Below are 26,111 nucleotides of genomic sequence, written 5' to 3' on the forward strand. Positions count from 1 at the left end.
AAAGTTCATTTCAGCATTGCAATTAACTTTTGAGTTTTATTTGCAATCTTTACCACATGGCCCCCGAACTTCAACTTGCTCTCTACTAACACTCCAACATCTCTAGCCTTATCGGTTTCTTCTAGCATAATCCCACCAATATAATAAGACATAAAATCTAATCATGCCAAAGCGCATGACTTTACATTTACTGACATTAACTGACACCTATTTTCCCATGCCCACAATTCCAGCCTATTCAAATCATTCTGTAAGTAATGCATATAAGCAGCAGTACTGATTACTATCTTTGCATCATCAGCAAATAGCTGTATGTCACCTGTCAAATTCTTCCCAATGCCATTAATGTACAGATTGAATAACAGTGGACCAAGGACTGGTAACATTACGTTACCATGCTGCTCATTGCGATAAGTCGCTAACCATTTTTTTTTCAAAATCTTCACCACCACTCCTGAGATACTGATTGGTCAAATAGTTGGATATATCGATCTTTGCACCGCCCTTGTGCAATGGAATTACCATACATTCTTTACCCTCCTGCAAAATCTTCCTTGTTCTGAAGCTCAAGTTATATAGCCTAGTCAAAAGGAATAGCCAGTTCAGTTGAACACAACTAACATCCGTGCTAATATCTCATAAGTCCCTATTGCTGAATTGGTATTCAGTTTGTGCAACAGCTTTAATACCTCGTCCTCATACACTTGAGTTTCTTTATCCAGTGAAGAGGTAACAGTGAGCTCAATGTTATTATTATTATCATGGGCAACTCCAAGGAGTTGCCTAGACTCATCGAGGGAGACCCTAAACATCATGTCAAGAACTATTCAACATTGGCACAGTATTCATCATACTTTGCCTTGAACTCATTCACAGTCATGGCACCCACAACAGACTCTGGCAACTTATTCCACTCATTCACCACTCTCCAAGTAAAAAACCTATTTCTAACACCCTTGCTAACCACACTCTTGCCCAACTTCCATGGATGGCCCCCCCTAGTTCTCCCACCACTAGTCCTGTTCTGAAAAATATCCTCTGAATTAATCTTATAGAACCCCCTTCACTAATTTGAATGTCTCAATCATATCACCCCTTTTCCGCCTATCAACCAATTTCTGCAACCCACAAATCTTCAATCTGTTCTCGTAAGGTTCATTCCATAGACCTGCTATCATCTTGGTCACTCGCCTTTGGATCCTCTCCACCTCCTCCCCATCAAGAAGAAACCTTTGCGCACAGATCTTAGCACAGTAGTCAAGATGGTGTCTTATCAAGGCTCGATACAGAGGAACAATTACTTGCTTGTCTTTGCTCGTCAAAGTATTCTTCAGTAACCAAATGATATGATGAGCTGATTTAGCCACTTTTGCAATGTGTCCCTTAAACTTCAACTCCCTATCCACCAACACTCCCAAATCCCTGGCCTCGTCAATCTCCTGGAGTACAGTTCCACCAATGTGGTATACTGCTGTTAATCTTTTCACCTCAAAATGCATAACCTTACACTTTGCCACATTAAATTGACATCAATTCTCCTTAGCCCAGTCCTCCAATCTATCCAAATCATCCTGCAAAATTTTGACATCATGTACATTCACTATTGCTCTACTCAACTTTGCATCATCAGCAAGCAAATGAACAGTTCCTCTCAGATCCTTTCCTATATCGTTGATGAACAAATTAAATAGCAGTGGTCCAAGAACAGAACCCTGTGGCACACCACTAGTAACAGGCTTTCTTTTGGACTCCACTCCTGAATAAACTACTCTCTGATATCTCTTCATCAACCACCCTCCTATCCATCTTACCAATCCTACCCCATCTGCTGCAGTTTACTTGATTAGAATTCCATGTGATATCCTGTCAAAGCCCTTAGCAAGGTCCAGTAGTATCACTGTAAACCCATTACCCTTATCCAGTTCAGCAGTCACTGTGTTAAAAAACGTGAGCAAGTTACTGAGACATGATCTACCCTTCACAAAACTATGCTACCCCTATACAGTATCACATTTTTATCTATCCGTTCCTGTATTTTTCCCTTGACTATTTTCTCCAAAAACTTGACAAAGACTCCTGATATGCTGATCGATCGGTAATTTACAACAGCAATCTTGGAACCTCCTTTATGCATTGGAACTATTTTTCCCCTCTTTCCACCCCTTCGGGATTAACCCAGACCCGAGACTCAAATTAAACAAAATGATCAAGTGCACTGACAATTCTTTAAATGTTGCATACATCAGGTTGATAGCGTTAGCAAAATGGGCACTCGTTAGTTGAACAACCTTTTCTGCGTCTGTCACCCTCACACCATATGCATTTAGTAGAGTTATTCTTTCTTTCACTTGCAGTAGAACGATAGAATTCTTTTAAGTTGACTTTAACTTGCAGAAGAAGTTTATTTTCACATTCAGCTTTCTGCACAAGAGTTTTTACCCTTCTAGCCTGCTGCTTATAATTTTCATAACAGATGTCATTCTTATGCACTTTTTTTCGAACTCTTGGGACACATTCTGATTTGCATCATTTAAGTATTTTTTTCGAATGCTTCCTATGCAATGTCGGTATTCTACCCATACCATTGAGCTAAACCCAGTTTATTCCTCAGTTGGTCATAATTTCCTGCTTTGTAGTTCAGCATGTAACATTTTCTGAATGGAACATTCAGAAACCTAGTCACTTCAAGTGAATATCACATGAAGACTCGCCAACCAAAGATAGAACAGTTACGTCTTTAACTTAAACACCCTCTGATACTACAATCAAATCTAATACTCTTTGACCTCGCATTTCTTTTGTCACATGCTGCTTGAGGAAGTTATCTCGCAACAGCTCAATAAATAAGAAATGTGAAGGGTTTTTTTTTTAAAAATAGTTTTAGCAATATTTTAGCTTACACTTGATGATCATTATGAAATTTCTCACCAACCCCCAAGCAGACAGGAGAAATGCGATCGGTTTCATCTTATATATATCTATATATATATCTATCTATCTATCTATCTATCTATCTATATATATATATATATATATATATATAATTTTAAAGAACAGACAGACAGTTGACTCTATCATCAGCTGCTTGAAGAGAATAACGAACCCAAGAGAAACTAGTATTTTGGCGCACCACTAACAACCGGAATTCTTACTCGTATATGCGGGTTACAACAAGCGGTGTTTTTCCCAAACTATTGTCTCAAGTTGGAAAAGTAACAATCTGCTAATGAAAATAGCAAAATGAACATCTCTGAATGATTCTCTACAAGTTTAAAGTACTAAAATAAGATATTTAAATACTAAATGAAGATTAGAATTTAGTACGAGCAGCATTCACTGTTATCACATTTAGCTGAATGCTTGTTTCATAGTGCCGCTCATATTCGAGAATGTGATAATAGTTGCGAAAAATGTAATATAGAACGAGAGGTAAAATGTTAATCTTACGAATGCTACAGTTTCGAAATGTTATTTCCAACCTATGGTACAGTAACGCGGGTAGGCTAAGGGTTAAATAATACTCCACAATAAATTTTGTGAGCCGGTTATAACTGTACTTAATATGCACTCTTGTGGCATTAATATGAAACTGCAAAAATCGGTACGTATGTCCCTACATACATACCGATTTTTGATTTGGGGGGGGGGGACTGATCTGAATCATGGCAGCAAGAAATTAGTTCTACCCTATCAAGCTAGTGAGTGACTAAATACGCCTACTTAGCATTTTCAATTGTGAGAAAATCTATCCAGGAAAATGATACCAGGTCTTCTGATGAATATGTATATAATTTGAATATATATTGACTACGGAGGATTAATTTCGGGATGTTCAATACATAAGTCCAAAATTGTCACTTTCTACTGGACGTGTTTAAAGTGAACGTGTGTGTGTGTGTGTGTGTGTGTGTGTGTGTGCGCACGCACAAAGCTCATTAAAAGAACTTTTAACTATACCAATTGAGATTTCCTTAAATTACCACAGGATGGTAATCGGCTCTCGATTTCATAAGTTTCGGGCACTTCTATTGACTTCAGAAGTCAGCAAACATGTTTATAGTATATCTGAAGGCAATTCAAATCGCTTCGTTATCATACTAACCAGTCGCTATAAAAAACGTCAGTGTACATGCTGGATCCAACGCAATAAGGGACGCGCTTTTGTTTTTTTGCACGTGCAATCTAAAACCATAACTGCAGATATTCTCACTATGTTCTGTTAGTTATTACTAGGAAGTGAGATCGAAACAAAGCACAAGTGCAAAAGCCCGCAAACCAGTAAAGAGAAAATTAAGAAATCTCAAACAAGAAACAAGAGAATGGTGCTTTTCGATTCCTCCATCTGCATATTTAGCATTAAGACTATCCGCCTTATCCTTATATGATTATGAAAGACAATCTGGATAGGTCATGGGCCCTGAAAATGACGCATATTGGGATCAGCAATATTAGTGAATGCTTTCATTATACTTCTAACTTGGTAAGTGAAAGCATTGCGTTGCAGTGCATTCTCTATGTCTATTCTTGTATTATAAATCATGAAACATTGTCTTCCATTTATTTCTAGATGACGTAGGTGGAGCATCTCTTACAAGTTCGCATAGCTTCCAATGTGTTCGCGGAATTTCTGAGGTTGCTGTAATATCTAAAAGGTAAAATCCAAGAAAAAACCGGGCAAGTGAAAGTACACAAGATCAAGGAAGAGCGAATTCCTAAATCCGGGTTTCAAGGTTAGACAACTATTTGAGAAACCCGAAAATCATGTTTCGTCATAAAAGACAGATTGTCTTGTTGACCAAACAAGCATTTTCCTGTCACTCTTCCACGAACTTTGACCTTCAAGACCTTGAATGTGAAAGTCACTGATGTTTTATGCAATTCCGCTTGAAATGTCGTTGAGGAGTGTACGTTACATCTTTAGTATACACATCGTTTTATGTAACAGTAAAGAACTAACGCCCTTTCAAAAAAGAGTATTTCCTCCAAGCAGATTAACATGACTAAAATATACTTTGTCAGACTAACGTTATGGGAATAGTGTCACAGTTACCATTTTATCCTATACTAGTGACGGATACAAACTTTAGTTTTAGGAGAAGGAAAGCAACTAGGAAACACTTAAGTTTAATATTTATGGTTTTAACATAACAGCAGCAATAACGCCTATACGTGCCTCTAAACCACAGTAGAAGGTTTTGGGTTTCATAATGCTAGACCACTAGAAGAAAGACCATTAGAAAGGTTCCATTCTAGTCACCGAATAAATTCTTTTCAGCATTTCCGGTAGGTCTGATAGCATTTACTTAAAACGACAATTACATCATTAAATCATTAGAACTCAAAGTATAGGAAAAGATAGTTTGTTCTTTATCGTAGCGAAAATATTTTTCTAATAAGGATTTCTTGGACAGAAATCCGTTATCATCCTTTCCTCTGAATCCATCACGATGCTATCCAAAATAAAGTTAATGGTACAGAGTATGGAAATGGCTTGCAAAGTATTATTTAGATAAATTACTTTAATACCTTTCCTGAATGTGGAAATGCTGAATTGAAAGAATATTGTTTAAATAGCAAGCTTCACGCCAGTTCCATACGTTACACTATTAACATAATTATTCGCTGACGTTCCCCATAAAATGTTTTACGTTATGTATACGTTACCTTCAAAGATTAAAAGAGTAAAGTATTCAGAATTTAAAATATTTTATGAAGGCACTAAACAACAATTGCAATTGTAATGAATGTGCACTCTACTTCAGTTGAAACTATCTTTCGAACAAATAAATATTTACAATTATCGTCTCTGATGATTAAGGTACCCAATATTACGAAACACTAGCGAAATTTCCTCTGGGCCCAAGTTTGGGGCGATTTTTTACATCACGTGTCAACAGCCATATATATGTTTTGAGTTTAGACTTTTTTTTTTTTTTTTAATCAGATTAATGAACAACAAAATTTGTTATTTTGGATTATTGTTAGGTTTTCGATCATTTGAATGGTTGGAATCGTTTCCAACCACCAAACCACAAATATTTTTGACGTTTCCTAGTTTAACCGAAGTGATGAGAATTACACATTTGATTCATAATATTACATAGGTTAATTACATCGTAAATGAACGAGTTAATTACAGTAATTCCAATTTAGGAGCTGTTTCATTATTATAATAGAATATTCAAATAATTCCTAAATCGACTAATTTAACTCGTTTTATCGATTTTTTTTTCTAAAGTTCCGTAAAATTTAAAAATCCTTAAAAGCTTAATATTTCATGATCGAAATATTTAGGTTAATAAGCACAGTTACTTAGTTTTTTGTGGGGATGGGGCTAGTTTCCATTAAAATTCCACTTGGAATCCTTAATGATCAAAATTAATTTAAAAAGGTGGCGTAACTTTCATAAATTACTTTTATCCAGCTTGTAATTGTTCTACTTTTGAATTAGGCAGAGTTGACTCTCACGCAGCATTTGCTGATTTCATGGAAAACACAGGGATAGACAAGAAATATTTCACTAGTTTTAATTGATACCGCAAATAATACTTACGTAACTTTCTTGGAAATAAGTAGTTGTTCAAAACTGCACCATTCAGAGATCCAGATTATGAAGAAACAATAAAACTGTGTCAAGGAGAAACTGAAAGTGGATTTAGTTATGTCGATGATTTTAATCCCGAGTGGTCAGTGATCACAAATATAATACAGATTCTGACATGCAGAGTTTGTACTGAACATGGTCATCTTTTTGAAAAATTGCAGGTATATGGCTTTCTGTTCTTTTTATCTGTTAGCGTAAGTACATTTTTGAAATAAACCTAAACATTGCAATGGCACATTAAATTTTGGCATGCTATATATAATTCTGTAGGTAATTTTTAATATTAAAATAACTGATTAATATAAGTCACTGGAAAAGGAGCCTGCGTAGCTGAGTTGATATCGACGATACCATGCTCTCTAGGTGAGGAAAAAACCTGGGTTCGAATCCCGTCTACAACACAAAAAACTTCTATAAGGTTTTTCTATTAAAAGGTGAATTAACTGATATCACATTAAGTGTAAGGGTTTACCTACCTTCCCCCTCGGAAACTAGTTTTCTCCTGCAAAACACAGGTGGGATAGACATAATACACACATTTACTTGGGAGGTAATTCCTAGCAACTATGAGACCATCAATGAAAGGACTAGCTTGCCCTTCTAGCGAACCTCGTAGACAGCATACCCGCTCCCAGTCAAGATGCTGTCAGTTGGAATCCCGCCCTAGCTATGAATATATGGAATATCTTCAAGTAGTAGATTTTCGTCGCCTGCTGCGAGACCACTACTCTGATTATCAGAAGCTAAAGTGGCTTGTTTGATCTGTAGAGCAAAAATTTCCAGATTATGTGACCCACAACTAACTTTTATGGGTGGAATTCATATACAGGGTGTTCGGGATAAATTTGACAGTTTCGTAAGAAAAAAGAAAATCTTTGTATCTATTAAATTTAATGAATTGACAAAAAAACATTACAGGCAGAGTTAATTACAATACTATCAACAAGATTTACTCAAAATAACCACCATTAGCATCGATCACAGCTTCAATTCTGCTTCGGAACCTCGAACAAGCTGATGCTACAGTCTCCCTGGGAAGGGCCGCAAAAACTGTTTTAATTTTTTCCATTAACTGGGCTTTTGTATTACTGGAAGTGCGATTGGTGTCTTTTTCAACTGCGCCCCATACAAAATAATCCATGGGGTTAAGGTCTGGGGAGTTTGAAGGCCAAACATTTGGACTGGTGAAGTCGTAGAAATTTTCAGACAACCATTTTTGACTTTTCCCAGAGGTGTGGCAAGGGGCCGAATCCTGCTGCCATACATACGGCCTACCATTGGCTACCCTTGTTATCCAGGGCTTGACTACAGTTAGCAACTCCACGAACAAAGCCCGAATTCCAATGCCAGGGTTCTTCAACACCTGTTCCTGCAGATTTGCGAGGAATTCTGCTGTACGAACGCAATCAGATCGTCTGCTAGGGATCTTTCTTCTTGCTACATCCTCGTAGTCACCATTGCAAGTCTCTAGTTCATGCCTGATTGTTTTTACTGTATTCAGGGAGCATTGGGCAGCAGTCGTAATATCCTTATTTTGATGGCGGGCACGAATCATCATGATACAAGTTATTCTCTTCCATGATTCAGGTGGGTTCAGCTATCCATCCTTTCTGACATCTTGTATATGAATGAAGAAGGGTCCAAACTTTTAAATGAAGAGAAGTGTGTGTTAATACATGTAACTTACGGAAAAATATAATTAATTATAAATATATCAAATTTATCCCGAACACCCTGTATATTAAATATTAAGCCCTTCTCAGTAAAATAAGTTGGAAATAACTTGAAAAATGTAAATCACAAAAGTTGCAATAACAACACCAAAATTCCATCTTCGGGAATGGCGTTGCTCATAAGTTTCTCATTAAACACATCGATAGTACAATCGAAAAAAATAACAGACCTTTGGTTGGGTTCGATCTTCTAATTCCTGAGGAATATATGTTAAAACTTTTCGGCTGAAGTGAGTCAGCTGGTTTGATACGGAGATAGCAGATTCCCCCCCCATCAGAAATTTGGACTTTCCCACAAAACCCACAAAGAAGGATACAGAGCGCAAACTACTACCTGGCTGAATTTTGAGTTTATTTTTAAATTTTATTTTTGTTCTTTGGATTTTAAGAGATATATAACACTGAAACAGACGACAAATGTGTTTCGTATTTGTCATCTGTTTCATTGTTATATACTTGGAGAGTCGATGAAGTGGGAGTCCCCAGATGTACAGTATTAGAGGTGCACTAGTGAGTCAACATCGGATCATAATGTCTCAATTTAGTCGGCATCTTCAGTTGATAAAAGCTAATATTATTTACAATTTGTAAGTTAATTCTGACAATTTTATTTCTTACACTTATTTACTCACTAGTATTTAGATATACATTTATTTATTGTCAATTATTACATAGCATTTCCCTAATTTAGGTCAGCCAGCGACAGTCTCGCATGCAGTTTTTGGATTACGTCTGATGTTAAATACCGAACAACCGACGAATTGAGATGAAACTATTGGATTGTATTTAAAATGCTTTCTTATTTGTTGCATTTGAATTTGAAGTTATTAAAAAAAAATAATAATGATAAAGTATAAGGAACTCGAATAAAAACTTTTTTCATAAATACCAAAGAGTAAAACACTGAAATTATTTGTTTGCTTTGTTTATTTAGACAAAAAACAAATTGCTATTAACAAATCCAGATAATATAAGTTTGTTCAAATTATATCAGTTCCAGTTTAAATTAGTACCTAATTTTATTAAAATCCGTATAGGTTAGGGTAGATAGCAAAGATAATAGCTATTTGCAGTTGAAAAACCGACTAAAAACTTGACAACTAATTTCTTAAGCTATAATTTTCAGTATGCAAAAAATTGCGTGAAAATTCACAAGTTATGTAAAGCACACATTTGTAACAGATTAGTGGTATAAAATATACCTGGGTATATTTGTGGTGGTACTATAGCACTTTTTTTTACGGATTTTTAGTACGAAAAACTAGTATTTTTCACACATCGAGAAAGCAGTTCAAACGCTGTATAAATTTAAGATAACTTGTAATTTCAGACTTCTGATTCTTCAAATATATGGGAGATGATCGAAGTCATCATAAAAGGAGATAGATGAATCTAGCTATTCTTTATTATTATTATTAATACGCTTCCTATAAAAGACGTTCATTTCTGTTCTTGCATCAAGATAGCTGGAGCATATGAAGCTCTTAGAAGATTCAAATAGAGTTCGAATTGGATTTTAATCTTGGAGTTTCATTGACTGAACGCCAAATAGCAAAATATAATGTGCTATTCTACAATCTCACAGAACTGAACTTAATGGATTCTTAAGTTATTATACTAAAATCAATATTTGCTGGGTAGTGTCTTTAAAATTTTAAAAGTGTGGTTGGCTGAGATGGAGGAACTGCTCTCCAACCAACAGGATTGAATTGGAATCCCACATAAAGCATGGGTGTTTGTAAAAGCCTGTTTCAGTCTTGTAACATTTTGATGGAGAGAACTGTGGGAATACTTGTACATGGAAATAAAAGAAAACACGTAATCAGAGTAAATATTTTACTAAAATTCTTCTTCGTCTATGATCTCTTGTGCTCTTAAGCTTCGAGATTTTGCCAAAGAGATTTCCATGCCGTCCTGTCCAAGGCTTGTTGTTTGCTTCTTTCCAGTTAATTCCCTTCTTTTCCAATTTTTCTTTAATTTCCTTTTGCCAACCTTTCCTGGGGAACTATGCTGTTAAAATTATAAATATTTAGGATTATGTATCACAAACTATCCTCAGCATAGAATGAGTAATGGAGAATTCAAATACAACAAATTAAACTACGTGTTATAATAGTTCTCATGTGCAAACACGAGGGAAACTAGATTAAATTAATACAGCGTTAGAATCTTAAACTCAAGATAAATACCGTCGAATTTATCTCGAAATGTAAACACCTAAAATATGATTCCTCGATGTTATGGTCAGTTCTGACATCAACTCACTCTTCATTGTTCCTTTGAATGACATACCCTTGAATATCTAATCGCCTGAATTTCTAGATAACGCTGTCAGTCTCTTATGAATTTAGCAAGCTTCAACTGGAATAACAAATTATATAAACAAACTGATGGAACTTCATGGGATCACCGTTGTCTTCGACTTTAGTCAACTTTTATTTTTGAACATTTAGAAGAAAAAATCTTCCTAAATCCTAAAACTTCCTTTTAGATCGTTATGTGGATGATGCTGCCGTTTGGAATCGCATATAACAAACTATTCAAGATTAGGATATAAATCCTAAAATCAAATTTACCCTTTCTAGAAGTTCTACGTTGTTATCAAGAGAGAACAGACGGCTCTCACCACATTCGTATACCGTAAACCTAATTTCTCTGGTGTTATATTCAAACATCAGCAGATCCTCCTTCTTAAAAAGTTGGTATAATCAAATCACTGCTGTCAAGAACACTGTCTTTTTTTTTTTAAATAAAAATCTTAAAGAAAACTGTTATAACAAAAAAAAAGTCGTTGACAAAATTATTAACCATTTCTCTCAAATTCCACAAGAAGAGGCGACTCTTGCATGATTCCTATCCCATATATTAAGAACACTTTGAGCGTGTGTATATCTCTCGTCCTTAACTTACAACCACATACATATCGATCAAATCCGTCTAATTTTATCTTCTCCTAAAGAAGAAATCCTCTATTGTTGCTACCTGACGTCTATCAAATTCCAAGTGACTGTAACTAGTCTTATTTTGAACAAACCAACTGTTTCGTTTTAAAAACGTATTTCAGGATATCTCATATTCAACCAAATGATTAAACGTCAAGTCCGGTGATCCTTTGTAGAACAAAGATTAACAACACTAACCACAGGATCCTTTGGAATGATACAAAGTTTCTAGGTAGGAGTATCTACAAATTCGAACCTCTTCAAAGAAAACACCAAGATTTTTTGCTACATCGTCAATGATGGACCATCCACGCCAGAATTTGGGAAACTTATTAATAACCTCATTTTATACTATTTATTAACGATAACTGTAGTAGTTTATTGTAACCTTGCACCCTCGCGAATGCCCATGAGAGGATAATTGTATATATACAGCACAGAGCTTTAATTTGTAATGTTTGAATTTTGCATATGGTAGTTTTTTCTTTGTACATTGCAGTAGCGCACTCAGGGTTTAATCTTCGGCGGGGAGTCGAGTCGAGTAGACGATTTGAGAATACACACTACGCATCGCATACGACCTATGACTGAGCATCTGCAATGATCGCTAATTCATAAGTATAGAAACAGAAGATACGACACAACATAAATGAAAAAAAAAAAAGAATTTTAATTAGGAAAAGCGTTTTCAAAATTTTCTAGTGTTTTTTCCTTTTTCTTTGTGAGGCAGGGGCCCCTCCCCCCCCTCTTGGTGCGCGACTGGCACACATAAGATAGTTTATGATATACACAACTGAAATATCTGCATTTTAACAATATAAGATTAGTAAAATATCTTCGTCGTTATGTTTTCCTTTTACTTCTAAAAATTAAATTCGGCAGCTTAATCTTGGCTAACCTAACCTAACCATACGGGTTCAAATCCCACAGTTATACGACTTCAAAAAGTTCCATGTTTGGTGTGTAGAGAAAGGTTTCCGGCTTATTTAAATCTTAGCCTATTTACGGTTACTGATATACAAATGCGTATGTATAAGCCTTTCGTGGGTGAATTCACATAGAAACAGAATACAGACAGTTCCTGCTTTACGAGTTCTTTAAAGTATCAACAAAATCAAATCTAAAGTATAAATTTTAATTGTATTATATATACATATATACACACACACACACACACACACACACACACACACACACACACACACACACACACACACACACACACAGTAAACCCTCTATTTAAATGACAAAATTTCCCGTCCGTATATCACATGCGAAAATTAACACCCTGTTAATTTTAAAATACTTTTAACCAAGATTTGCTTATAATTAAATTAACAAGTTATTTTCTGTTATTAATTTCCTGTTATTTTTAACAAATTTTGGCGAATAGGCATCATATATTGGAAAAACACTGTAGTAATTTAGCCGACGTAATTAAGTCACCGCTCATAAAACATGTTCGGCGAATGATTAGAACGTGATCACACCAATCGCACTGCAATTGGTTCTTTTGTCGCGTGGCGCGACTTTCTGGGCAGTTTTATGACACATTTTTGGAATTTTATATATAAAAAAAAAAACAGCATAATTCAAAAGTTCAAAAAAACTTCATAGTTTTTTCAAAGCAGGATTACCTAAACCAAGCGCCTTAACATCGAACATTAACTTATCTAAAAGTGTGTATAAAACTCTTTTTTTTTTTGTTATTAGTGCTAATATTGATAAAATTGCAGTATAATGTTACAGATATTTTTATTTTAAAAAACTCGCGATTTAACCCCTATTAGTCAGTTAAATCGAGGGTTTACTGTGTGTGTGTGTGTGTGTGTGTGTGTGTGTATATATATATATATATATATATATATAAAAGATTCATCAAAGCTTGATTTACTTCCTCAGTCTTAAGAAACGGTTGGTTATATTCCACTAATTCGAGCCCTACCCAAGGGCCTATGAGTTGTGGAAATACTTTCTGAAAATGAAAGCTGTGCCGAACAAAGTGACCTTTTGCAGCTGCCCAATTTTTAATCATTTAACTCGAGTGCTTCTAGATGTTTTTTCAATGTTTTAGGGATGGCACCTAAAGCACCTATTATTATGGGAACAACTTTTGTTTTCTTTTGCCAGATTCGTGCAACTTCGATTTGCAAATCGTGATATTTTGTAATTTTTTCACTTTCTTTGTTGTCAACCAGACTATCTCCTGGTACTGATATTTCGATAAACTTAACACCCTTGTTTTCACTTTTTTCAACCACTGTGATATCGGGCGTGTTACATTCCAAGCTTTTGTCAATCTGGATTTTGAAATCCCAGAGTATTTTAGCTTTTTCATTCTCAACCACTTTCTGGTGAACTTTATGCTTCCAATAGTCTTCAGATATTTCAAACCCATACTTTTTACATAAATGGCAGTGAATTATCTTAGCTACGTTATCATGCCTTTTACGGTACTCAATTTGTGCGATTTTGCTGCATCCACTTATGTGGTTTACCCTTTCTTCCTTTTCTTTGCACAATCTATATTTACTATCTTCTTGAATTTTTTGTATTTTTGCCTTCATAACGTTGGTTTTAATGGCCTGTTCTTGTGCTGCAAAAAATTACCGATTCTGTTTCTTTCTTTAGTGCTCCATTTCTCAACCACTGCCTGGTCAAGTTGCTGTCCTCTATGCTGTGAAGGTATTTTCCATGCAATGCCTTATTTTTCCATCTTTCAGTTCTCACTTTTACTTGGTTGGTTTTGTATTCCAATTTTGTCTCCATGGGTTTAAATAAACCCTCTTTCCTTACCTCAATTAGAAAATTTTCCGTTGTTTGCTGCAGATAAATCATTTAAATTTCGTTTTTCTTCTTCAATAACTTGCTTCACTTGTAATAATCCTCTACCTCCTTTTTTGTGATAGATATAGCCTATCAACGTCACTGCGAGGATTGAGGGCATGGTGCATTGTCATTAATTTTCGAGTTTTTCGATCTAAATCTTCCATCTCTAGCTGGGTCCATTCAACAATGCCTGCTGAATATCTCAGAACAGGTATGGCCCAGGTATTAATTGCTTTTATCAAATTTCCAGCATTAAGCATTGACTTAAGGAGTTTCCTTAATCGTCTTATGTATTCTGCTCTAGTTCTTTCTTTGATCTTATTGTGCAGAATTTGTGATGCTTCTAAAATTCCCAAATATTTGTAGCTGTCTTCGAATATTATTGCCTTGATTATTTCACCATTGAGCAGCTCGATTTCGTTCCTATCTTCAAACTTTCCTCTTGTTATTCCAGCAATTGCACATTTGTCTAAGCCAAAATCCATTGATATATCTTGACTGAATATGTGCACAGTGTTTAGCAACGATCAGAGTTCATTCTCTGATTTTGCATACAACTTCAGATCGTCCATGTATAAAAGGTGAGATATCTTTGCACTCTTTTGCGCAGTTTGATAACCATGAGAAGTTTTATTTAAAATTCTAGTTAAGGGGATCAATGACAATATAAACAATAGAGGCGATAATGAGTCTCCTTGAAAGATGTCCCTTTTTATGTTTACCTCTCCAATTTCTTCTCTATTTATAACCAACGTTGTTTTCCAGTTTTTCATGCTGGATTGCAAAACGTTTTGCACGTTTTCGCTAATACCGAATAGTTCTGTGCATTTTAAAATCCAAGGCACCGAATCAAACGCTTTTTTATAATCTATCCAAGCCATATGAAGGTTAGTTTTTCTACGTTTGCGATTTTTAAGAATCATTTTATCAATCAGCAATTGGTCTTTTGTGTGCCTCTTGAATTTTTGCTGTTACCTTTTTGTTCAATTGGGAGAAGAGAATTTGCTTTAAGATAGCTGTATATTTTATCAGCTAGTATGCCTGTGAGCAGCTTAAAAGTTGTTGGCAGGCAGGTTATTGGTCGGAATTTTTCTGGGTTTGGACCTTTTTCTTTATCCTTTATGATCCAAAACGTTTTCCCTGCCACTCTTTGCTTTTTCCTTCTAAAACATCATAAAATTGGTTAGCAAGTCTTTCATATAAGCCTGTTAGATATTTCAACCAGTAGCCATGTAATTCATCCTTCCCGGGTGTTGACCAATTTTTTATTTTTTTAGCTTGCTTTTGAACCATTTCAGTTGTTATTTTCAGTTGGTCCATTTTTCGTTCTTGAGATTCGTTCGTAATTTGTTCAATCCATTTTGCCTTGTTATTGTGCCTCTTAGGGTTGTCCATAGATTTTTCCAAAACTTTAGTGCATTTTCTTTGTCTCTGGTATTTATATTTTCTTTAAGGTTATCATTTCTGCAGCAATCAATTTTCTTGTAAAACTGGTGCTGATTTGTGTGAAACATCGAATTTTGCTTGTACTGTTCAAAGTGTGCACTGTATCTTCTTATTTTAGCTGCAACTATTTTTTTGTTTCACTTCCTCTAATACTTCATCAATAGGTCGTGTTCAAGTATTATATCTCTTTATAAGGTTATTTCGGATTTTTGTGTTTTTCAGCTTCTTTTCCTTAAGGTTTTTCAAATTGCTCACGTCTGCTCTGAGTTTAAGAATTTTATTCTCCAGTCGGTGCTTCCATTTTGGTTCTTGAGCCTTACTGCTTTTGGGTTCACTAATCTTATATCCTAATTCAGATGTTACGACATAGGCTATTGAGTACATAAGTTGATTCGTTTGCCCAATAGTTCCAGTAGGAATATCCCTTGCAACTTTATTAGCCTCTTGTAGGAGTTCCTTCAGTTTTCGTTGAGGTACTTGTCTCAATATTGGAAGCCTAACTCGTTCCTGGTTGCTGTTCATTTGCTCGATAATTTTTCTTGGAGTTCTTGTTCCTTATCTGATAGCTTCCTTTCAACTATTTGTATATTTTCAAAATTTTCAGCATTCTGCACTATTAGTGAGTTAAATCGAGGGTTTACTGTGTGTATGTATGTGTGTGTGTGTATATATATATATATATATATATATATATATATATATATATATGTATATGTGTGTGTGCGCGCGCGCTAAACATTCATACAGCATTTCAAATCACTGGCGTAGCTATGTACGGTACTACCTTGCTCAGTTTATTGATAATTTTGAAGGATTTCAAGAACCAACAGAGATCGTACTAAATGAAACAGAGGCGGTATTGTTAATATGGTTTGCAGCTTGAGGTTTCTACAAGTGATGTCACTGATCTGCTTCAAGCATACAATGGATAACTCAGAAATGAAAATCTCCTTGAAATGGCAAAATGGCTGAAATTCCTGTTAGTTCCTTCTGTCAAGGGGTTTGACGATGCTTTTCGACATATTATGCATTCTATCATGAAATTTAGAAGGAAAGACTGTCTTGGAAACAAAGTACTGATAATTTGCTTCATTTTAAAGTTTATGCTTTCATACGGTTTTTTTTTTTTTTCCCAGAAAAGCTCCGAATTTGCATTTCTTTGGATAAATGAATTACCATTCAAACAAACTGTTTTGTTGACTTACTTTTTTTTTTTTTTTTTAATCATAATATGGCTTCCACCGGCTTAAGTAAACCTATAGTGCATTCGTACTGTGTGTGGGCTAAGGATTATGTATATATATTTTTTATATTAACTGAAAACCCTGCTCTAGAGACCAAACGTGGAACTTTTTCAACTCACTTCTGGTCTCACACTTTGCGATGAAATCCATTTCCTACCTAAACATTACTACTGTGAAGTTTTATTGTTGATAACGTAACTCCCTTGTTTTTTAGCATTCTATCTATGGGAAATAAATTCCCTCTTTACGAGCGAACGCTAGGAACAAATGAACTCGTATAATTGGGAGACAAAATGAGGCACCTGTTACCATTAAACATTAGTTGCGCATAGTAATTCATCATCATGCATATCAAGGATTTAGGCCTAGCGTGGCATGTTCCGGCCTTAGAAGTAATCGTTGAATCTTTTAAGAGGACGTCTTGGTTTTATTTTTCCTAATGGCGCATACTAATTGAAATGATTAAATGCAATCAAGAATGGATAATACTTTATATATAAGTAAGATTACATCTACCATTCACTACTGTAGTTATTTATTGAAGTAGAGAGCAGCTCGCTCCAAACTGAATATGGAATGAAATAGTTTTTAATAAAGCAAGCTTAAAACTAGATTAAAACAGAATACTGGGCTTAATGTTAACAAAAATCCTCTTTAAATTTACGTATCGGTCCCTTTCCACCACCAGAAGAAAAAATTATTTTCTGTGAATTTAAGTCATCGTCTTAAAGCCAAGCATCTAGACTGATTTGTTTATATGGCGTACTCGTAAATGCTTTAAAAGGAATGACAAAATATATAAAGGGCTAAACTATAATGTCGCCAAAAACTCCAGAGCAGGAACGAGCGTTCAGGTGAGAGCTATGGCTTTCAACCTCCCCCCAATATTAGAAGCTTGTTGCAGGAAAGACCTAGAAATCGTAGTCAGTCACTGTAAAGACTTTTTTTGATAGCGTCGCAACAACCGAATGATAGTGAGTAGTAATGAACACAAGAACTAGAATAAGCTGGTAGAGAGAAACAGTGACCTAGTTTTGCCGTTGAACTCGTGTTTCCAATGCAACACATCGGAAATAATCGTTGTTACATTAAGATTCGAGTTTTCTTAGCTAAAGATCACGTTTACGTGCGACAGTGAACAAAAGACATACAACCAAAGAGCATGGAAAACAAGCAACAATAACTTCAACCAACAAACATTTCTCTAGACTTAATTGCTTGAACACTCATGTCGTGTTGGTAACTTCCTGCCACACAAATGGAGCGTAACTCAAGTACAGTAATATCATTAATGGGATGTAACCAGTGATTAACAAGAAAAAACAGGAACGTTCTTGTCCACTGCTTCTTTTGTTAAATGTACTGCTGAAGTGATCGTAGAGATAAGTAATAGTGGCAATAAGAATGGACTCAGGATGAACGAAGACCGTTGTGTAATTATGTCAACGACATCGGCTCAACTTCGAGAAGAATACGTCGATGGAAGAAAAAAAAACTAATTAGTTGACCGATATAGTTGTAATCGTTGAACCATATCGGAAGATACTCCCGATGGACTTTTAACAAGGTACCTCAGAATCCTACTTATGCTCATGTGGAATGGATTTCCATTTGTATCCGCCTTTAGCTCTACATTCAGATATATCTTTCTGTCTATTGTTCAGGGACTTTAATATCTTTTATTATACCTCTTCAATCGACACCGCTGGAAGTTAAGTCCTAATGAAGAGCTGAGAATGATTCAAGAAAGTGGCATCTTCTGATTACAATTGTAAACATTCTGAAATAAATATCTATAAAATGTTAAGAAATTCATCGTAGAGATTTTCGTTGCTGTTTTTATAGAAATTTTCTGATTTAAGAAGGGAAAAAAATGCAACTTTATAGAAGTGGTAATCTGCTTTAATCCGTTGGGAGGTGAATTTCACGCTCTAAGAGAGTGATTCCTCCCCCACCCCTGCTTATCGTAGACTTGAAGCGACTTGAAAACGTTTCATGTTTGGCCTGATAGATCAGTTTCCAGATTACGTAAAAAATAAATATAAAAATAGAGAACCTTTAATCAAAGCTCGGTGCTAATGTACTATGAGTTTACAACTTTTGGTGGATGGGAGTCGTTTTATAAAACTTCACTTTTGAAAAGGGAGGGTTCTGCAGACCTTAATTTGGATAGTTTAGAGCAGCGCTTCCCAAACTGCGAGCCGTTAGTTTTGTTGAGGGGGCCGTGAAATAATAAAAACAAAATTTAAAATGTTTCAAGACTGGCAAATGTGTAAGATGCTAAAAATTTAATATTTTCATTTGATTTTTGCACTATTCGCTGTGTATGTTTTGAATTGAATATAAATACAATAAATATTATAATATATATGTCTATATTACGATTTTGTTTTCGACTGGGGACGTGAAATATTTTAATTTTTCCAAAGAGGCCTTTACATCCATAAGTTTGGGAAGCACTGGTTTAGAGAAAGGCGTCCAACTTTAGAGCAGGCCGAACTACAGAGCCACCTTGTACAACACAGTACTCCTCTTCTGTCTCGCCATCCGTGATGCTTAAATAGATAAATGTGATGTCTATATGGGAAGAGAAACCAATGAAACTGATACTAAGGTTGGTGCTCTCTGAGAACAGGGAAGCACGTCCATGTGCTCACATCACTAGGTTGTTTATACTTTTGAAAAAAAGGGAAAGACTTCAGTGGCTCTGTGCTAACCATCGTTTCTCTCTAACTAGATTTTTGGGGGCAGGGTGATGGCAAGGAATTCTTTCTCAAAAAAGCAGGAAATTGCTTTTGATACTTCATAACGATGAAGTCTCAAAAGATGTCGAGAAAGAACATCAAGGTAAAGATTCTTGTGTCTGCGAAGTGCAAAACCTAACGCTCCCAGTTCTCACAGCACTGGCTATTCAATCATGCATGTAAGTAACGTTTTCTAGGAGCTCTTAAGAAATGATTCTTCAAGGATTTATTGAAGAGTCGTTAATCCCTCATGATTTATTCTAGAAACATTGAGAAGAATGATAACCATTTCACTATTTTCGGTAACGGAGATGCGCAAAAAAGTGGGAGTTGAACTTATAAATGCTGTGGTGGACATGGGGTACATTAAGATTGAGGACACTTTTATGTTTGTTAACTACGTATGATGATAGGGTTTTACGATGATAGGGATGAAAACCCTATCATCGGATAAAGCGGTTTTTCAAGTGCGAGACGTGATAGCATCAGTTTTAGTCTTAGTTGCTCCTGCTGTAATCCCAAATGATCCGGTTCCTCACATACACAATTCGGAGATATTCTTCCAAATGAAGGGCGATGGGATATTTGGAATTACTGCCGAAGCATCTAACGCTATGAGGTTAGTATGTGTCTGCAAAGTGAATGCGTCTTCTGGCCGGTTTTAATGCTCTCTAAGATAAAATGTCCGAGTTTTGAATAGGAGGAATCCTTCCACCTTCGCATGGGAACGGCTATCTCATCTTCGGAAAGTACCTGAAATTGATTGTTCGAGCCCTAGATAGAATTCGAACCTAGGTCTTTCGAACTAAAGCGCTTTGTCGATACCGATTGAACTATGGAGGATCGACTGGAGAGCAATATCACAGTGTTCTGTGATATTGCTCTCCAGTAATAGGAATCTCCAGTGTAGCTGGCGATTGAGCTACAGAGATTCCTAAAACCGATGTGATTATTTTCATCACTGCTGAGACACTAAATAGCCTAAATTGGCATGGAACTATTCGATCTCCGGAGCAGAGTTTTTGGACTATCTGTTAGCCCACTCAAAGTATTCAATTGCTATAACGTTTTCATTCTGTTATAGGCGGATTAAAAACAGGAAAGCACTGTGTGTGTGTGTGTGTGTGAGATTAGGCGTACTCTAAGAATAAGTTGCTATCTCAATCTTCACGCTCAGCTCCACATTTCGTTCTAAACCCTACGCGGCAAAAATTTTGCCTGATATTTGCGTACTTCCTGGTATAACTTTTCTTTTTGTTTTCCTCCGTCTGTTTGCTGCGTTTATTACGTGTACCGTGCCGTGAACTAGATCACTGCACTCGCCGATGTGTGGGTGATCTCCTTACACAGAATAAGAGACCGGGTGTGGCAGTAAAGGACCTGATTGGAGTTGACGAGTAGTTGGTCTTGCGTTTCACTTTTAAGGCAAAGTTGATGGCAGGAAAGACACTTCAAATATGGAGGCGTAGTCAAAATTGCAGCGGTAATTGATTTAATCGGATTTGATGTTTAAATGTTTACGGGCAAAAGTCATTAAAATGGGACGATTTTCATATTTGGGTTGGTTGCTTACATCTTCATGCCTTATTAGTCGTAGAAAAGGATTCTATATGTTAATTGTACTAAAAATCATTATTTGGAAATGATTGCAGTGGTGATTTACCACTAAACTGAAGTGACTTTTACTGAATTGAAAAATTCGTTATGTTATTAAATAGGAAAACTAATATTAATAAATGTTGAAGTAATATTTGTCAATCATGTTCTAAGACCAAAGTTGGTAACGAAAATGCCCTTTAATTGGAAAGGCCTGGGTTCGATCACATCTAGGATGCAAAGAACCTTCATAAGAACTTTTTAACTGAGGTACGAGTTAGCCAATCTTATATGGAAATGGGCTTTTTGACTGTTTGCCCACAAAAACAGGCAAACCGACCAGAAAAACACGTGCATTTAACAGACTAATATACCAACCTCATAGCTTTAGTTACTTCGGTCGTATAAAAACAACCCAATTTAGTGTTAAGATCAACTACCGCTTTCCCTAAAGTCAGGATCATAATCATAGCCGTCACCAATCCAAACACTACACGTTTCTAAATCAGCATTTTTTTTAAAAAGTCGGGGTGGGGTGGGTTATTTGGGAGTACAACTGAGCTGTCAATGAGACTAGTATATTACCAGCTTCCGTGTTTTTCCGCCTCTTCGTCTTCATAGACGGGATGAAAAACCCAAAATTCTGAGAAGCAAATCCTGCCATCTTCCATGAGTAGCTCACTTTCAGCTGAAAAAGCCTTTATGAAGTTTCCTTGCATTCTAAACGGGATTTGAACCCTTTTCAACCTGTGTAGCCTGTGTAGCTCAGTGGATGTGGCGTTTGCACACCATCGCGATAGGCCGCACGAAGGAAGTCTTGGTTTCGAGTCTAGTCGGCGACTAGAGGAAATTTTTCTAAGCCTTTTTTCGACCGGTTCCCGAGTTAGTCGATCTCTGGCACGGGCAAGCAGGTTTTTCCTCCCGGAAACTCGGGTTTTTCGTCCTGTAAACTCAAGAAAATCGACCGTAGAACCCACATTATTTCAGACATTAAATATATTGTGTTAGGGTTAGAGACCACGAGATGGCGGCACATTTGAGCCGTCTCTCTTCACTGCGTACCGCTTAATTAGTGATAGCCTTGGGCCATCTGTCTCTGATTGGGTACCAGTGGAGATTGAACTGCCCACTCAGTCTCCAAAAGTTAGATAGGGCTAAATGGCCTCGCCTACTCCCGTATATACGGGAATAAAAAGGCGTTAGCTGATTTTTTTTTTTTTTTTTTTTTATTTTAACCGGGGATAACCATTCTACTGATAATATAATAGATACCTAACGGCTTTAGGTCATCCTATGATATATAAAGCCTTCCCATCTTTTTTTAAATCAGTCAGCTGGAGGGCGTGATTATGATTTATTCTCTTCTGCATGCAACCTTCCTTGGACGTTTCACTGAACTACCAAATAGTGTCAGAGCGTACCCATTAGCCTTACATGCAAGTATATTATGGATGAGTATGCTAGGGTTTGACGGAAAAGTTAGTACTCGATATGGTTCTGCTTACTGTTAATTTCGTGTATAAAACAGAGGGCAAATAAAAACTAAATTTTAAATTCACCTGTCGTCATATTTTTCGTCTTGCAACAACTATATTCTCGGTAAAGGACTAGAACAATTCATTAAGGCTGTGCAGATCGTTACACGCTTATCATTTCAACCATCACCAGACAGCAAAAATCAGACGCGGGTTATTGTTAGAATTAAGGCTAGCCTTGGGCATTACTTAAATTCATTTTAATTGCACACACTTTGGCAAAACAATATTAAAGCAATACTTTCTTTTTGAGTTCCACCCTTTCTAATTGATGTGCGAGCTCATCGCTTTTTTTTTTTTTTTTTTTTTAAATGTGGTTCCTACCCACAGCAGGTTTTAAGCCATTAATACTATGGTTGAGCTAAAGATTTGTTCTTTTATTTATTTATTGTTATTTTTTACATAATCCGGAAACCTGTTCAAGAGAATTCACTAAACATGGAACTTTTTCAAGCTACCTCAAATCTCTAGTAAGTCGGGCGGTAGCAATGAAACTCACCTCCCATATGACGAAATAACAAACATCTATACCAGCAATGGGATTTGAACCCACGGTCTACTGGGTGGAGAGCTGATAAATCAACTATTCGACCAACCAAGCCGGCAAATCCACAAAGTGAAACCCATAGCAAACTCCTCTTTATATTTATATAATTACCATTTGCAATTTTAGCAAATCAAAATAAACTCTCCCTCTCTTCTCCCTACTATCTATCTATCCTTCCTTCCGTCCCATGCCACTTAACGAGTCCCTAGCAAGAATGGACTGGAGATCACTTCGCTCAATTCCGCTCGAAGAAGTCTATGGTATAAATTATATGTTCAAGTACATTAGAATATTTATTAAATTATTGTTGCAGTTAACAAAAATTATGAAATCAACATAAGAGCAAAGTGCTTAAAGGCAAATTTATTTCATCTGCTATCAATCATGATCACAACCTTTCACCAGAAATGGAAATCGAAACTGAGAACAGTACGAACTGCCCAACTTCTATGCAATGCTTGTCTAATAACGTTCGTATGACTGTTAAGGAGTAGTGGTCTTCGTAGCTCTGTCAGTATCGACAATGCTTTTGGTTGGGAAAACTGGTTCGAATCCATCTATGATGCCAAGAACCTTTCTAAAGACCTCAAAGAAAAGTAACTTAACCAGTCTCATACGACGGCGAAATGGCTTTTTTTTCCCCCTTCCGCAAAACAGGCAAACCGCAGAGAAGCATGCAATTAATAGTCATAATACACTGGCCTCAATATTAGTTGTTTCGTCCAACAAATAAAGTAGTTTTTTTGTGAGAAGCGCCAGAAGCGTTCTTAACTGCGAATTTCAGGTTTTAATATTAGTAATTATAATCACAATAATTTTCAGTATAATTTTAATCGTAACAATAAAATTATACTGAAAATTGCATTAATAAAGTATTTGAACCAATAATTGGCTCATTAATCACCAATTTTGCACACAGCGATCCTCAACGTGTGATACAGATAATGTATAGTTTCAAGCAGACAAATTTTAAATGACAATCCAACCTACGAAATGTTGGAAAGAGAAACTCACAACAAGTTAAATACTATGTTTATACGGTATTTAATGTTGCAAGTTGCTTTATAAACAAATCGGTTTTCTGCATGCTAGTCCAGGCTTCCACAAAGCTGGAAGGACCAGCATCTAAAAAAGGCGAAAGGCTATTTCAAGTGGCAGCTGAAAATCATCTAAAGATAAATCCATGCTACGACGGGATTCGAAATTACAGCACATTGTGTGTGTGAGAGAGAGAGAGAGGAGGGGGACGCTATCTACACAACTAGACCAGTACTTACTTTCAGTTTTCGTAACCTCTTTAATTATATAATAACCACTCCGTTAAGCGCAGAGTAGTCTAACTATAGCATTTAAGCTACCCTTACTCCTAACTGATATGTACCAATTCGATCGATGGGAAAATATCGTTGGCATGTTGGTATTAAATACGAAGGGGAAGCAGAGAAAATAGTGAAAGTACTACAGTAAATAAGAAACGATTACTTAACAGATTAGATAAGTCATTAACAATATTAGTCGTTTATTACTTTACAGAAAAAGTAATCACTAATTGAGAATGTTTAACATGCGTGAGTGATTGTGTTCTTGAATGTGAATGTTACTCTGGGAAAGGGGTAGTATAAAATAACGTTGAAATGAAATTTTGCGAAAAAGAAGGGCAAATATTTGAGTGATGGGGTTCGAAAATGCAGACAGACACAAATTCTTTGTGCGTCATTTAAAGCTACGCTGTCCGCATTGCAACCATATGGCCTTTCGAAATCATCTGACGAAATAGGATAGTTGGCCTTCTATATCTTGTTCACTATTTATTCACGAACCGGTTATCCTAAACGTGGAGAATTAGAAATCTAATCACATCTATTTTGGATATCTTCTTATATTTCGAAAAGACAAAGGTTAGGTTTGTTATAGGTCAAAGATATGCTCCACTTGGCACTTTTTTTGCATCTTTTGTGATATTTTTCTGTAGAAAAGCTTCCACATACCCTTTTTCTACGCGACTAGATCACGAGTAAACTTACTTCTATATTTCTAAACGAAGAATTAATTCTAGAAAAAAAAAATTAAACGCGATGTGTAGTTTCGATCAGTTCTTGCAGTTGATTATTTCTGTTTTATGTTGTTTAAGCAATATTGGTTTCCCATCTAACTCGTGAAAGAGGTCACGCGGCATTGCACAAATTCCTAGAGCATTAATGAACGTATCCAGTTGTCTCTGTGTATGTGCAGTTTCTCGAAAAAAAAGTTTAGCACAGGTGTTGATCATGTGGCACGGAAGTCGATTAGAGCGGAGACTTGACATTGCAATAATTTGAATGGGAATTTGACAAAGGGTGAAGGGAGGGAGGAGGAAGAAGTGGGAATGAAATTAATGAAAACAGTACAGTAAGATTACCTGAAATGAATGCCAGAAAGAAGACAGCCGTGTAGGAGACTTGAAGGGCGACCGGATGACCCATCTTGACCTCAAATTCAGGTTATTATATACAAATGCGAAAGTAGGCCGTGGCCATTCACGAACTTCTCCACATAATCCGTTGTCGAGTAGAACACCTGCGGCAGACCGCGGCTGCTTGCATGAATTCCCAATGTCAGTAACTGCCAACTCCAAAAGAACTAACAAACAGCTGAAAGGTAATCTAGTCGTAGGCCGACCAACATTACGTTCGGACACTGATGTCGATTCTGAGGGCCATATGAAAGGGATGTGTGTAAACAAAGTCAGAGGCGTAAAAAAACAGTTAAATTCTACACTACACACACCGGCAAAAGTATCCCGTAAATACAAGCGGCTATCTACAGCAAACCAAAATTGCCATGCGTGCAGTCAATCTTATCTAGCACACCAAGTAACTAGTACAAGTTTCTTTTCCCCCTTCAAGGTAGTG

The 26,111-nt window shown here is 36.2% G+C and overlaps 1 protein-coding gene across 2 annotated transcripts in view; it reads right to left on the bottom strand.

Moving 5' to 3' along the window:
- LOC150107264 (uncharacterized) overlaps positions 1–26,038 on the bottom strand; it is a 151,458-nt gene extending 125,420 nt beyond the window's left edge. For both annotated transcript variants that reach the window (XM_090391116.1, XM_090391115.1), the window contains exon 1: positions 25,619–26,038. In XM_090391116.1, the coding sequence (XP_090247242.1) occupies positions 25,619–25,682 (64 nt within the window). In that variant the 5' untranslated portion in view covers positions 25,683–26,038. The remainder of the gene's footprint in view (positions 1–25,618) is intronic.
- Positions 26,039–26,111: the final 73 nt, after the last annotated feature.

This window comes from Typopeltis vanoorti, chromosome 4 (genome assembly GCF_054136105.1).
Source record: "Typopeltis vanoorti isolate ZY-2024b chromosome 4, IOZ_Tvanoo_1.0, whole genome shotgun sequence".
NCBI lineage: Eukaryota > Metazoa > Arthropoda > Arachnida > Uropygi > Thelyphonidae > Typopeltis > Typopeltis vanoorti.